Source organism: Gadus macrocephalus, chromosome 6, assembly GCF_031168955.1.
Source record: "Gadus macrocephalus chromosome 6, ASM3116895v1".
Classification (NCBI taxonomy): Eukaryota; Metazoa; Chordata; class Actinopteri; order Gadiformes; family Gadidae; genus Gadus; species Gadus macrocephalus.
The window spans coordinates 15422116-15434301 of NC_082387.1; the positions used below are offsets into that span (position 1 = coordinate 15422116).

Genomic DNA, 12186 nt, shown 5'->3' on the forward strand with positions numbered 1-12186 from the left:
AAAATTCTCCCACCACACCACTGATGATTTTAAAACAGCCTTTTAGAAAGTTTTGAAATATTTTTGTAAAGATTACTCAGCAAAGCATAATTTTAGATTGTGCCTAAAGGACTATATTCAGATGCTAGAACATTTGATGCACATAGGCCTTCCTACCTTGCCAATAGCGTCTCTTTCCATGAGTCAATATATATTTGCCAAAAATCCATCAAATAAATTGACTACGGTATGGTATATTGGTATATTTAGAGAGCTCTTCTTTAACAATTGTTGTATAATGCAAATGCTTGACACACAAAAATCCATCCCAATCTTACTCAAAGACACATTTTTATTGGGTCTTACAAAGAACGAATCTGGCTTGAAAACAGTCTACTGTTACACACAGTTAGAAGTCATAACAGGGATAAAACATTTTGTTTGTACAATTCAGATATATAAAAGGTGAAACTTTAAGAGGAAGTTGTAAAAGGAGTAGGAGAAACACTTGATGAATGGCAACAGGATCTGGAATTCATTATGACTTGGGGGTGTCATGTCTCTTGGTGACTGGTCAGCAGTCTCTGAAATGAATCATCCTCAGCTGTATTCCTGAATAGGTTGATCTATTCCTTTATACAGGTGGCCAACTTTTAGCCACTTCCTGATGCACGGATTCAGGTAGCCACTGGCAGTACGCAGACAGGAGGACTTAAAGGAAAGAGAGGACATGAAAAAAAGAGCTTAGTTAGATGGCATATTATCAAGCAGGGCAGGTATGTACATAATGATGTACTACTAAGATTCAAATACAACCAATTATCTTTTGACCATACATTTTTCTTTCTCCTTCCAAACTGCCAAAAGGGCATCTCGGCAGTCAACTTTCTCGGACGCCAGCTCTACCAGCAAAGCTTCAGTCCTAGGCTGCAGTCTGTAGGGGCATAGCAAGAGTAGTCAGAATTTTTTTTATCATCAAGAGGTACATGCAGCAAGTAATGGGCATGATAATTCAACAGCATTGTGAAACCTACTTCGCCCACGTCTTCATCATGATTGAAGGGTTTGAGAGAAGTACGCTGCAGTTTTTCTTCAGCTTGAGACACACCTACAAAATAAATAGGACGCAATTTTATTAAGGTGCTCAAGCAGGAAAGCGCTGGAGATTGGAGGTGGGCCGGATGTGCTGCTGTACCTCTCCCTCGAGGAGGAACTTGGCAAAAAGCTTGAATCGGTCGAGGCCTTCTGGGTAGGCTTTCTCCACTGCAGGCAGCGGCCACGCCACGCGGTCTGCAAAAGATAGCCGAGTTTGATGGAGAGGCAGACAGGGTTACGTTAAACAAGCGCTTCTCCCCCGCGGGGACAGGACCCAACTCTGGGGCTGCCTGATATGCATATATAGGGTTGCCTAACATGCTTTTGGGATAGCGGGAGTTTTTATGAATAATAACGCTAAAGGTTTGAAAGTTGAAATGATTCGTAGCCATAAGCAATCTCCTCATCACTTAGTGTGGCGCGATGCGCATACGTTCACTGGCGCGTTCATATTAACCACAGATGTGGATTTGTTAAAATGATGTAATGGATGCCGCATTAAAAAAGGTCTGTTTTGGTCTGAGAAGAGAGGTCTTCTCAGACCAAAACAGTCGGGAACGACATGTTGAGGTATAGGACTTGATGGAGCAGGGCTACAGAGAAAGGTGACCTACAGAACGTGCTGGTGCAGTGGCTTCTGATGGTGCCTGTGGAGGGACAGAGCCATGGGGCCGGGGTCTCCAGGGGAGGTCCGTAATGGCAGTACTGGGGCAGCAGCTGGGGGATCCACTCCGGCTCTACCGCTGACACGACTGAGGAAGACAAGTAGATGGACTTTGAATTCAGCATAATGGTTACAACACATTTTGGTGTGTATCACCATACAAGTCCCTCTCTGTTACTCTAAAGCAGAGAGCTCTAGAGTCTAGACAACACCACCGCAATAGACGGAGGTCTTCATCCACATTTACCTCTCATGTACATTTTGGTCGTCTCCATGACCTCCTGGTAGACTACGAACTCAGGTGGTTTTTTGAACAAGGCAGAGCTGGGGTGGATGAACACTGGGTCATCCAGAAGAGGTGTCTGGAAACGGAAATAAAAAGCTGATTCGTTTATAATCCATGATTAGGCATAAAACCAGGTTTGCATCAAATGTTCAGTATGCCAAATATCCTTCTCTCCTTAAGCTCTTGGTCTAAGGCAAAGGATTGACGCTTTTCAGGCATATTAAGCTGATTAAAAGTGAAAAAAAAAAAGGAGTGAGAAGGTCAAAAGTCTCAAGATACCCAATGTATTGGCGTTGTACTTGCCTTGTAGCCATTCTTCCATTTTGGATCCAGTATTTCCTCTTCTCGTATGCGTCTTGCGAGATGGTCCCCCAGCCCAGCCAGCAATATCTGACGCAAACAAATCACCTGGCTTTCTGTTGGCGGAGCCATCTTGGAATCCACAAACACGCCCCCCTCTGAACACACTGCGTTCACTGGTAATATAATAAACAAACTATTGTTACGCAAGAGTTAATGTATAGAGTGCATGCTTGTGCGTGTGTATAGTGTACCTGCGTTGGTGAGTTGTCCTCTGAGTCGCCGGATCTCCACCATGGCTTTATACCTCAGGCCGTTCGTCTCACAGAACTGGGGTGTACAGCCAGCATACTCACACGCCCCTACGGCACCTACACACACACACACACACACACACACGCTTAAATGAAGTTACATTATGCATTTAATGCAACAATCACATAACGATGAACTACGAAAAGAAGGGTGAACAGCATGAGATTATCGACGTGTGAGTAAACGTTGGGTACCCAACAGGACCATGAGGTCCCCGAGCAGCAGTGAAGGGCCCTGGCCCGCCCACAGCCTCCTCATCTGCATCAGGCGAGCTTTGTTCTGGGCCAGCTTCGAGCTCTCGTCCTCACTCGCTGCAGGCCTGAGGAGGCGCAAAGAGAATGGTGATGCGCCGATTAAACTAGGGCTGAACGATTTGGGGCAAACATCGAATTGTGATTATTTGGACCAATATTGCGATTGCGATTTAATGTGCGATTTTTATAATTTATTAAGTTCCTTATGTTGTGTATTATTCACTAAAAGAGAAATAAATCATTCTTTAGTATGACCAACACAACAATGGAAGCAGTCAACATAAAAACTTTCTTTTAGGCCAGGCAGATATGTTGAGATTAATCTTTATTATAAACTTCTTTATTTAACTATTGAATTGTAAAATAAAAATAAATGAATCGTACCGATTTCCATTCAGTTACGGACCAGAAAAACACTATTTTTTTTATCGCAGCATTTGCGATTTGCATACCGCGTTCTATTACATCGCGATTTCAATTTGAATTTGATTAATCGTTAGATTAATTAACCCTAGATTAAACCCAACAAACCATGCAAAAAAAAAAAGTATGTATTTGACGTGCAGCTGCCCACCTTTCAAGGTCTTCGAATATCTCCCGGACGGTCATGGACGCCACCACGGCGATGACATACGGCAGGCAGTCCTGCTGCCTCCCTAGGGCTAGCATTTTGGCAAAGCGCGGAGCCACAGGGAACGAGGCCATGGCCCTACCCAGCGGCGTGACGGGGCAACTCAATTTGGCTCGCTCTATGTCTTTGACCCTTGGAAATGGAACATTTCGAAAGAGGGTCAAACTATGTGATAATGATAGTGTGAGCGAAACTCAATGATAGTGGTTTCTATAAACTCAGTGCTATAGAAACCAATACAATCCTGCCTCATCGTTAACTTCCTCATCGCCTATACGAGAGTCAGACTATTATGGGCTGTCATTCTCCATCAGCGTACATTTCTTTGGCAATTTCGATGCGAGTAGAGAGAGAGAAAGCGAGGAAACAAATGAAGAGAGACTTCTACCTTCCAGTGCGCGGCGGTTCCTCCAGAGCTCCCAGTGAGACCAACAGCTGCTCGGCTGCCATAAGGGCTTCACCAGAGGGAGCGGTGGGGAAGGGGAAGTTCACCACCTGAAATACACACACACACACACACACAGGTATTCATTACAATACACAGGGAAGACCTCTCTGTTGCAAATGTGGAGGCTGCAAGCCTGGCTTGGATTCTTCTTCTTCACTGACCTTATCAATGTTGAGGTCCTTCATCTGCAGAACCAGGTCTTCTACAGGCCTGCGGGTGATTTCCGCCTCAGAGAACTCGCTGAAGTCCCCAAACACTGCGGATGAGAACAGCCTACAAAAAACAACAAGAAAAACATACTGTAGTTGCACATTCGCCCGTGTCAATAAGCCAGCCACTGAAGAGAGGGTCTCTCTGGAGCAGGAGGCGTGACCTCGACATCGTACGGTGCCTGACCTATAGCAGTGGCCCGGCTCCGTGCGGCCAGCTCGGCCGGCCCTCTGATTGGCTGAGGCCTGGGAGGTCCATGACACCTTGAAGGAGGAGACCCCGGTGACGCGGTCGTAGTAGCGCTTCTTGACCCTTCCGCAGTCCACCACGTACTTGATCCCAGGGATGGTGAGGGAAGTCTCGGCCACGTTGGTGGCCACCACACAGAGGCGGGTTCCAGCCGGGGAGGCCTGGAACACCTGCACAGGTAGAGAGGAAGCAATAAGCAATGAGAGGCTGTGGTTTCAAATGGTTGCCAAGCAACACAGGCTAGCATACTATGAGAGCGGCGGCACGTTCATTATAAAAAAAGGATTGCTATGCAGTCACAGATGAGGGTTTACAGATTATTTGACAACGTCTTTGAGCCAATCAGAATCAAGGACCAGAAATGACTAACAATTATTAAATAACCCACAATGCGGAAACATAATTCCTAGCAGTAGTTCCTTGTCTGGCACTATTATATTTGTGAACTCATGCATTCGCAAAATGTGTTAAGATACAAGAAAGGTCAGCAAAGCTTATATTTGAATTAGGAACAAATTGACACATCATCAGCGGCTTTATAAGTGTCTTACATTATATTGGCTTTATAGACTTTTATATATCTTTTTCTTTCTCGTTATGTAATTAAGTGTTCAGGACAACCTGCTTACCTTTGCCTGCTGCTCGGGGGCTAGGAGTGAGTAGAGGGGCAGGACATAGAGGGGAATGGATGGATCCGCCTTCTCATCTACAAAAACAACAGAAGACAACCTCCATTAATATAATCAACAGAAACAGAAATATGTAACTAATAAATATATGAATCATTAATTCTGAAGATGGGTCCTTTTAGTCCACGGTGGGTCTTACCCGGGTCTCCCTCGTCCTCCCCTAGGTCCAGCTCGCAGCCCTCGTAACCGCACTCGTCGTCATCGACTCCGGCAAGCCGGTCCTCGTCGCCCTCGTCCACGGGCAAGGCAGAGTAGTTGTCCAGGTGGATCCGCGGCAGGGCCTGGGCACCGGAGGGGAAAGGCACGTAGTGTGTTTGAGTCCATCCGCGATCACAGGGGCCACTATCATACATGTAATGACTGAATAAGACATGAACTCCTGTGCACATCATTAAGGAGCAGGTAGAAGCATGGGGAATCGGGCTCAAGGATACCTATTGGAAAGGTTGTGTAACTCCTATCCTCACCCCCCAATAACGTGTTATTCTTATTGAAAAGGACAATGAGTTTTATGGTCTTACCACAGCCTGCTTCTGCTTGTCCTTCTTAAACCTCCTAGTATCCTTGAAGGTCTCCTCCTCCTCACCTGAACAAAGCAATAGTCTGATTAGAGGCGTTCTGGTTATGAACAAGACGGATTGAGTGTGTGTGTGTGTGTGTGTTTTCCTATTCTTACCCGTGTCTGTGGTAGACCTCCTGAAAGGGAACGCTTTCCTCAGTCTCCTACACACGTCGTGGACCTCTGCCTGGCCAGTCAGAAACACCAGAATGCCACCTTTTGGGAGAGGTCCATATCCAGTCAATCACACCGCCATACAGAGAACGCATCAATGCAGGAAACCTGTCTTATCTACCCAGCTCCGTGTGCCTAACCGGGGCAGGGTCGTGCGGGTACCTGGCGGCAGCATGCGGTGGATCTTGCAGGTCTTGTGGAAGATCTCTCCGACGTAGTCCTCCATGGGCGTGCGCTTGTTGAAGTGGATGCTGACGGGGAACTGCCGGGCGTCCACCTTGATGACGGGCGGCGGGGACGGGAACAGCTTCTTGTTGTCCGTGAAGTCTTCCACCCGCAGAGTGGCCGACATGATGATCAGCTTCATGGGCAGGCCTTTCTGGAGGGGGAGCCCCAACCAACACACAGGTTAGGTTGACCCTGCGCAGCTCCCCAGGGACGGTCAACGCACTAAAACGCAGCAGGGATGGACTGTCATCGCCCATAAGGGGTCAACTAAAGGCTCAGCATGGGATGTGGACTGTTAGTGTTATTGTTAGTGGCACAGAGTGCATGGTTGAATGGAAGTAGATAATAACCAAAGCCATGGCAAGCCAACCATGATTACCAAAAAGAACAAGAGAGACGCAGAAGAGTGGTCTACTCACTTTTTCAAAAGCAGTCCACATATGTTCTATTGAATCCCTTAAGTCACGTCTGTGCATAACTAGAAACGCTCTTACCTTGTTTCGGAGCGGCACGATACGAGACAGCAAGCCGATCAGGATGTCTGTGTATACGCTCCTTTCATGGGCTTCGTCTATGATTATCACACTGTAGTGTTGGAGCAGGAAATCCTAGAGAGCCAGGAAGAGAAAGAATGAGGAATATTGTCATTTGAAAAGTAAATGTTACTATTTTCATTCATTTGCCTGAAGATAGTGTTTCCACTTTTGTTTCAATACATAGCACTCAAAGTTGCTCCCAACCATCATTTCTAAACCTACCTTTTGAATTTCCTTCAGCAAAACACCATCAGTCATGAACTTGATCTTTGTGTCAGTGGTCACATTCCCTTCATAACGAATCTGGTAGGACACCACTCTAAAAACACATCACACCCCATGTTAGAACAGAAATACACCACGGCAAATGGATTTGTAATTAAAAAAAATGATAATGCTTTAAACAACAATGCTTACAAGAAAATAAATACAATGTTTATTGGTTTCAGCACACCCTTAACACGTTAGATCTACAACTTTGGGGAGAAGAACCCTACTGTGTGGGAAGGTTCATTTCCATGGCCACTCGTTGGGACATGCTGACAGCCGCCACTCTCCTGGGTTCTGTGATGCCGATAATCCCTTTTCCACTGGAGAAAACATGAAGAAAAAAATGCTGATTTGATGAGTGAAGCTGGATATTGACTGGCTGTTTCTAGAGGCGACGTTAGTTTTGGGCTTAATTATAAAGCCTAAATATAACCATCATGATTTTTTATGGTGTAATGTTACATGGTGGCATATAGTAATTAAAATATGCTCTTGGGCATTGACTTGACTTAAATACGACCTATATAATCCCCATCTATAATTTTAAGGGGTTGATAATAACATAATAATTGACGATGATGACACGAATATGGTGGCCCTTACCTGGCATAACCGGCCTCGTACAGGAACTGAGGCATTTGCGTGGTCTTTCCACTTCCAGTCTCTCCACAGAGGACAATACAAGGGTTCTCTCTCACAGCCTCCATGATTACCTGCTCCTCTGCCAGCACTGGAAGCCTTAGTCGAGCTTCCTGTGGATCAAGCAAACCCTTTAATGAACTCCTTGCACAAAAACAACAACCACTATGACAGAAACATGAATTAAATAATCTGCAGTGGAAGCATCCATTTGGTTGGAATAAGTGTAACGGCAATTTTGAAATTAATTTAGTTTTTTCTAGGATTTTGGCAGCCAAGAGTCAAGGAGGGACTTCAGATGAGAAGTGGATCATGCAGTGACACTGTACCTGTATTTCTGGCATTCTATCAACCGGAACAAACACAGCCGGCTGGGATGGCTTTCTGACAGGGCCATCCTTTGGCTGTTGAGCAGACTTTTCCACCTCCTTTGGCTCACTGCTGTGTGCAACTGCCTCTACTTCTTTAGGCTCCTGCTTGACGTCTGTCTCCTGGCCGGCGGAGGCCTGGTGCTCAGATTGTGCCGCCTTTTCTTCTCCATCATCATCGTCATCGTCAGAGGAAGTGTCCGCATCGCTGCTCTCCTCTCCCTGCTGTTCCTCCGCCTCCTCTTCCACTTCTTCTTTCCATTTGCGTTTCCTGTTCACTCCACTGAGGCTGCTAATCTTTGGCGCTGTGCCTCCATCTTCCACCTCATCAGTCATCCTGAGAAAAGTCAACAAAAAGCTGCTATTCGAATTTCGCAGTAGACTCATAGGAATTGTATTGATTCTTGCTATATTTTTGTGCTATCATCAATGTTGCATGTACAAGCATAAGTACACACCCTTTGTTCTGGTAAAGCTTGTCTCCTGTTCCCAGTTTGGCGGTGGTGTACAGCATCTTCAGCTCAGACTCCGGAAGTTGAAACTCTGCCAACTTGGCCAATATGCCTGCTCTCTGTATCAGAAGAATATCATGAGAAAATGTTGATGGGTCTTATGTAGACACTTTCAAGAATGTATCAGCTGCTGCTACGCGAGTAGACAGTAGCAGAGTTCAAAACTGAGGTTCACAGTGTGAGTGAAATAAGACGTATTTGGGTGGGACTAAACTATGATATGATTTTAATTTTTTTCTCAAAGAACATGGATGCACGGTATTCCAGCTTGAGGACCATCACATACCTGGACTTTCTTTTCCTTAACAACAAGCACCCTTTCCAGCTGTTTCTTCTGCTTTTTGGTTAGGGGCTTCTTCTTTGAAATCGGCTTCTCTGCAACTGTCTTCTTCTTAGCTTTGTTGGAAGGTAGGACCAGAGCATTGCAGGTATCCACACCCTTTAGTTTCTCCCCACCTGTTGGATGGAATCCAGGGTTAGTATTTAGTAATGGGCTCATAGGGCATCATTCTGGTAGTGCCATCACATATCATAATTCTCACCTCCTAGTTCGACTACAACATCTGTCGACCCATCGCCTCCTGGAGATTGACTTTCATTTTGTTGCCTTCCCTTCCAGTTGTACTTCTTTCTCAGTCGCCCCATCTTGGACATAAAATGCGAGTTAATCAATCATATACCAGAGAGGACTGTATGCGTAATAATAATATTTAATACAGTGTGGAATTCTTAACATGACCTGATTATGTGTGACGTTAACCATACAACAAAAACGTAAGATGTATCGGTACATTGTTTGCTAGGACGCTAAACACCGGAATTGTAATGTTTTATTTAAACAGAAATGTTATATACGACAGCAATGAAAGGTGTACCTTTTATTCAGTGCAGCACAGAACACTTCATCAACAGCGTATATATAGTATACGAAATAAGAACCAGCACAGGCTTCAGATCTCACGTGTAAACAAATCTCACGTTTGTCCCCAGCGGATAGTCGTCCGCGAACGAACAACCCCGATGTAAAGGTTCCGCTACAAAATGTGCTTCCATTGAACATCACAGAAGACAAGACACCAGATTGCCATTTTGACATTCTTGAATGAACAATTTATTTCGATTACAGCAGTGTAAAATATATATATATGATTTTTTATTTAAAAAAAAGAAAGAAAGATGAATATGTGATACTTTAATAAAGTTTTTAATATTTTGATAATGAAATAAATTGTAATGATGCACAACGCAAATAGGTCATCTAAATAAAAAAATATCTTGCAATATAAAGCAGTATACAGTACATCAAGTGTAACAGAATGCTCTTTGATTCCCAAAAATAATAACATTTGTTTTGGGAAAATAATATACACATAAGTATGTATAAAGATGAATTAAATAAACAAAATAGACTCAACTTTGGAGTTACAGTCGGTTGTGCCTAAATCAAAATATAGGGCCTTTAAAACATCTAAAACAACAACATGCTCCTTCAGCATTATTTAATGAGCTATAGGCATGATAAGGGGAACCAATAGGCTGGAATCAGGTGCGGCTTTCCTTCAGTGCCTAGTATTCATTCGCCATCACACTCTCGCCAAATGCAGAGGTCTCCACTTTGGTTCTCCTCGCTTCCCTCGAAAGTCTCTCAAACCTCCTTAAAAAGACGATGACTGCCAAAAGGAGCAGCACCTGCACCAGCATAAACACAAACAGGCAAACCTGGGAGACCAGCGCTAGGTCACAGTACCAGTAGTGACAAAACTCCAGCACCTCCTCCTCGGTCAAGTGCATCACCAGCCTGCCACTCAGGCTGGGAGGGGAAGTGCAGCTGACGTTGAGGGGTAAGAGAACGCTGCTGGGCTGACGGGTCAGCAAGGCTCGCAGATAGAGCACCCCGCAGTCGCATGCCCACAGGTTGCCATGGAGAGTGACGGAGTGGAGGTTGGGCAGGTCGTCCAACAGCCCATTGGGTAGGATGGTCAACAGGTTGTTATTGAGATTGACTTGGGTTGTACCAGGCGGAAAATGGGAGGGGAGCATTGAGCTGGTGAGGGACTTGTGGCTGCAGTTGACGTGACCCTGGTTGCAGGTACAAGAGTGAGGGCACACAGATGACTCCTGCCCTTTGACTCCAAACAGGAAGAGCAAACTGAAGAGCAAAAGGTCCATCATGTCGTTGCTCAATCTGAGGAGTGGGCAGGGAGAGGAGGAGAAAAGAGGAGAAAGGAGAGAGGGAGATGACAGGAGAAGGGAGGAGAGGAGAGGTGGTAAAAATGGAGGCGAAGAGAGGAGAAGAGAAGGAGATGAGAGGAGAAGGGAGGAGAGAAGGAGAGAGGAGAAGAGAAGGAGATGAGATGAGAAGGGAGGAAAGGAGAAGAGAGGAGAAGAAAAGAGAGGGAGATGAGTGGAGAAGGGAGGAGAGAAGAAGTGAGGAGAGGAGAGATAGGAGGGGAAATGATATGAGAGGATATGAGAGGAGGAGAGGAGATAAGGAGAAGAATATAATTGATCGGAAGGGAACAAATGAGAAGAGGTCAGAAGAGGACAGGGGAGAAGAGAATAGATAGTTGAAAAAGGAAAGAGGAATATTTTATAATAATTGTTGATCAACATTTGAGATGAGTCCAGTCACACGGGACAATACGACCAACACAATTTAGGAGAATTTAACAACTAAGCAGATATAATGTCCTGGAAAATAACAAATATTGATATATGATATATATACATCCAGTAAAGGATGCCAAGGGAACGTGTCAAAGACTGATAAGAACACATATGATAAATGCAGTCTGTTATCATAAAGAGTTTCCTCCATAATGCTCCAAATGAAAAACACATATTGGTTGAAAATAATAAAATCTTAATTATGTTTAGTAGAGGGTTATCACTGAATTAAATGTAAAATGAAAGCCTCAAAACGTCTACGGGTTTGATTAATGATATAAGGCATGATCACATGTTTAAGTGCGGTTTTATTACACGACTGGATTACACCAAAGTAGAAAAAATATCCCGTCTAGAACTGAAATATAATTATTAACCAGATGGTGAATCTGAACACAGTAGTTCCAAACAAGTGTATCAAACAGAATAAGCAAATGTGTATTCTAAATATAAAGCACTGACCTAGTACTTGGAAAAACTAGGACTTCAATCGACCATCTTAAACAAATATTAACTACACCTTTGTATGCATCATGGTTAAGTCAGTGTAATTATATCATCAAAATAATTGAATGTTTCAAGAGTTATTTACCTTCTGGAGTTTTCGTATGCAGTCGCTTCACAGTTGTGCGTCCTATAGCTTTCCTTTGACAAGATAGGTCTGTGGGACTCTGTCACTGTTTGTGGGACGTACAGCTGGCCCTTACTGATAAAGCTCCCTGTAAATTATGTCTCCTCAAAAATATCACACGCACCCACACGCACACGCACACACAGAAACACACACACACTCACGCACACACACACACACACACACACACACACACACACACACACACACACACACACACACACACACACACACACACACACACACACACACACACACACACACACACAATACATAAGTCTGAGGCAGACAGCGGAAGTGTCTGAAACCGCCTTTGGTAGTGACATGGTGACAGCATGAATCTTCTCTTGCATCAGCATATTTGGCTGGAGTACATGTCAGATATGGAGGGGGATTTCCCGCCGGTGTTATGGTTTAAACCGACTTTTAAGCCATCATATTCAGCAGGTCCTTTATATAAATGCACCAAAGCATGAATGCTT

At 44.5% G+C, this 12186-nt stretch overlaps 2 protein-coding genes across 2 annotated transcripts; both read right to left on the minus strand.

Annotated features, from left to right (window-relative positions):
* Positions 1-311: 311 nt before the first annotated feature.
* dhx37 (DEAH (Asp-Glu-Ala-His) box polypeptide 37) lies at positions 312-9425 on the minus strand. Its single transcript, XM_060054419.1, has 27 exons — positions 9282-9425; positions 8949-9051; positions 8693-8862; positions 8353-8465; positions 7856-8231; positions 7491-7639; positions 7115-7207; positions 6840-6936; positions 6576-6689; positions 6016-6232; positions 5797-5895; positions 5642-5706; positions 5260-5401; positions 5061-5137; positions 4369-4601; positions 4134-4245; positions 3913-4019; positions 3468-3656; positions 2834-2958; positions 2579-2695; positions 2328-2500; positions 1986-2100; positions 1689-1826; positions 1175-1269; positions 1014-1087; positions 816-913; positions 312-690 (listed from the first exon to the last, which is right to left on the minus strand). The coding sequence occupies exons 2-27, from the start codon at positions 9049-9051 to the stop codon at positions 614-616; spliced, it is 3468 nt and encodes a 1155-aa protein (XP_059910402.1). The 5' UTR covers positions 9282-9425; the 3' UTR covers positions 312-613.
* Positions 9426-9536: 111 nt separating this feature from the next.
* gp1bb (glycoprotein Ib platelet subunit beta) lies at positions 9537-11977 on the minus strand. Its single transcript, XM_060054426.1, has 2 exons — positions 11666-11977; positions 9537-10591 (listed from the first exon to the last, which is right to left on the minus strand). Exon 2 carries the CDS (start codon positions 10576-10578, stop codon positions 9973-9975), a length of 606 nt encoding a protein of 201 aa, XP_059910409.1. The 5' UTR covers positions 10579-10591; positions 11666-11977; the 3' UTR covers positions 9537-9972.
* Between the last annotated feature and the right edge of the window lie 209 nt (positions 11978-12186).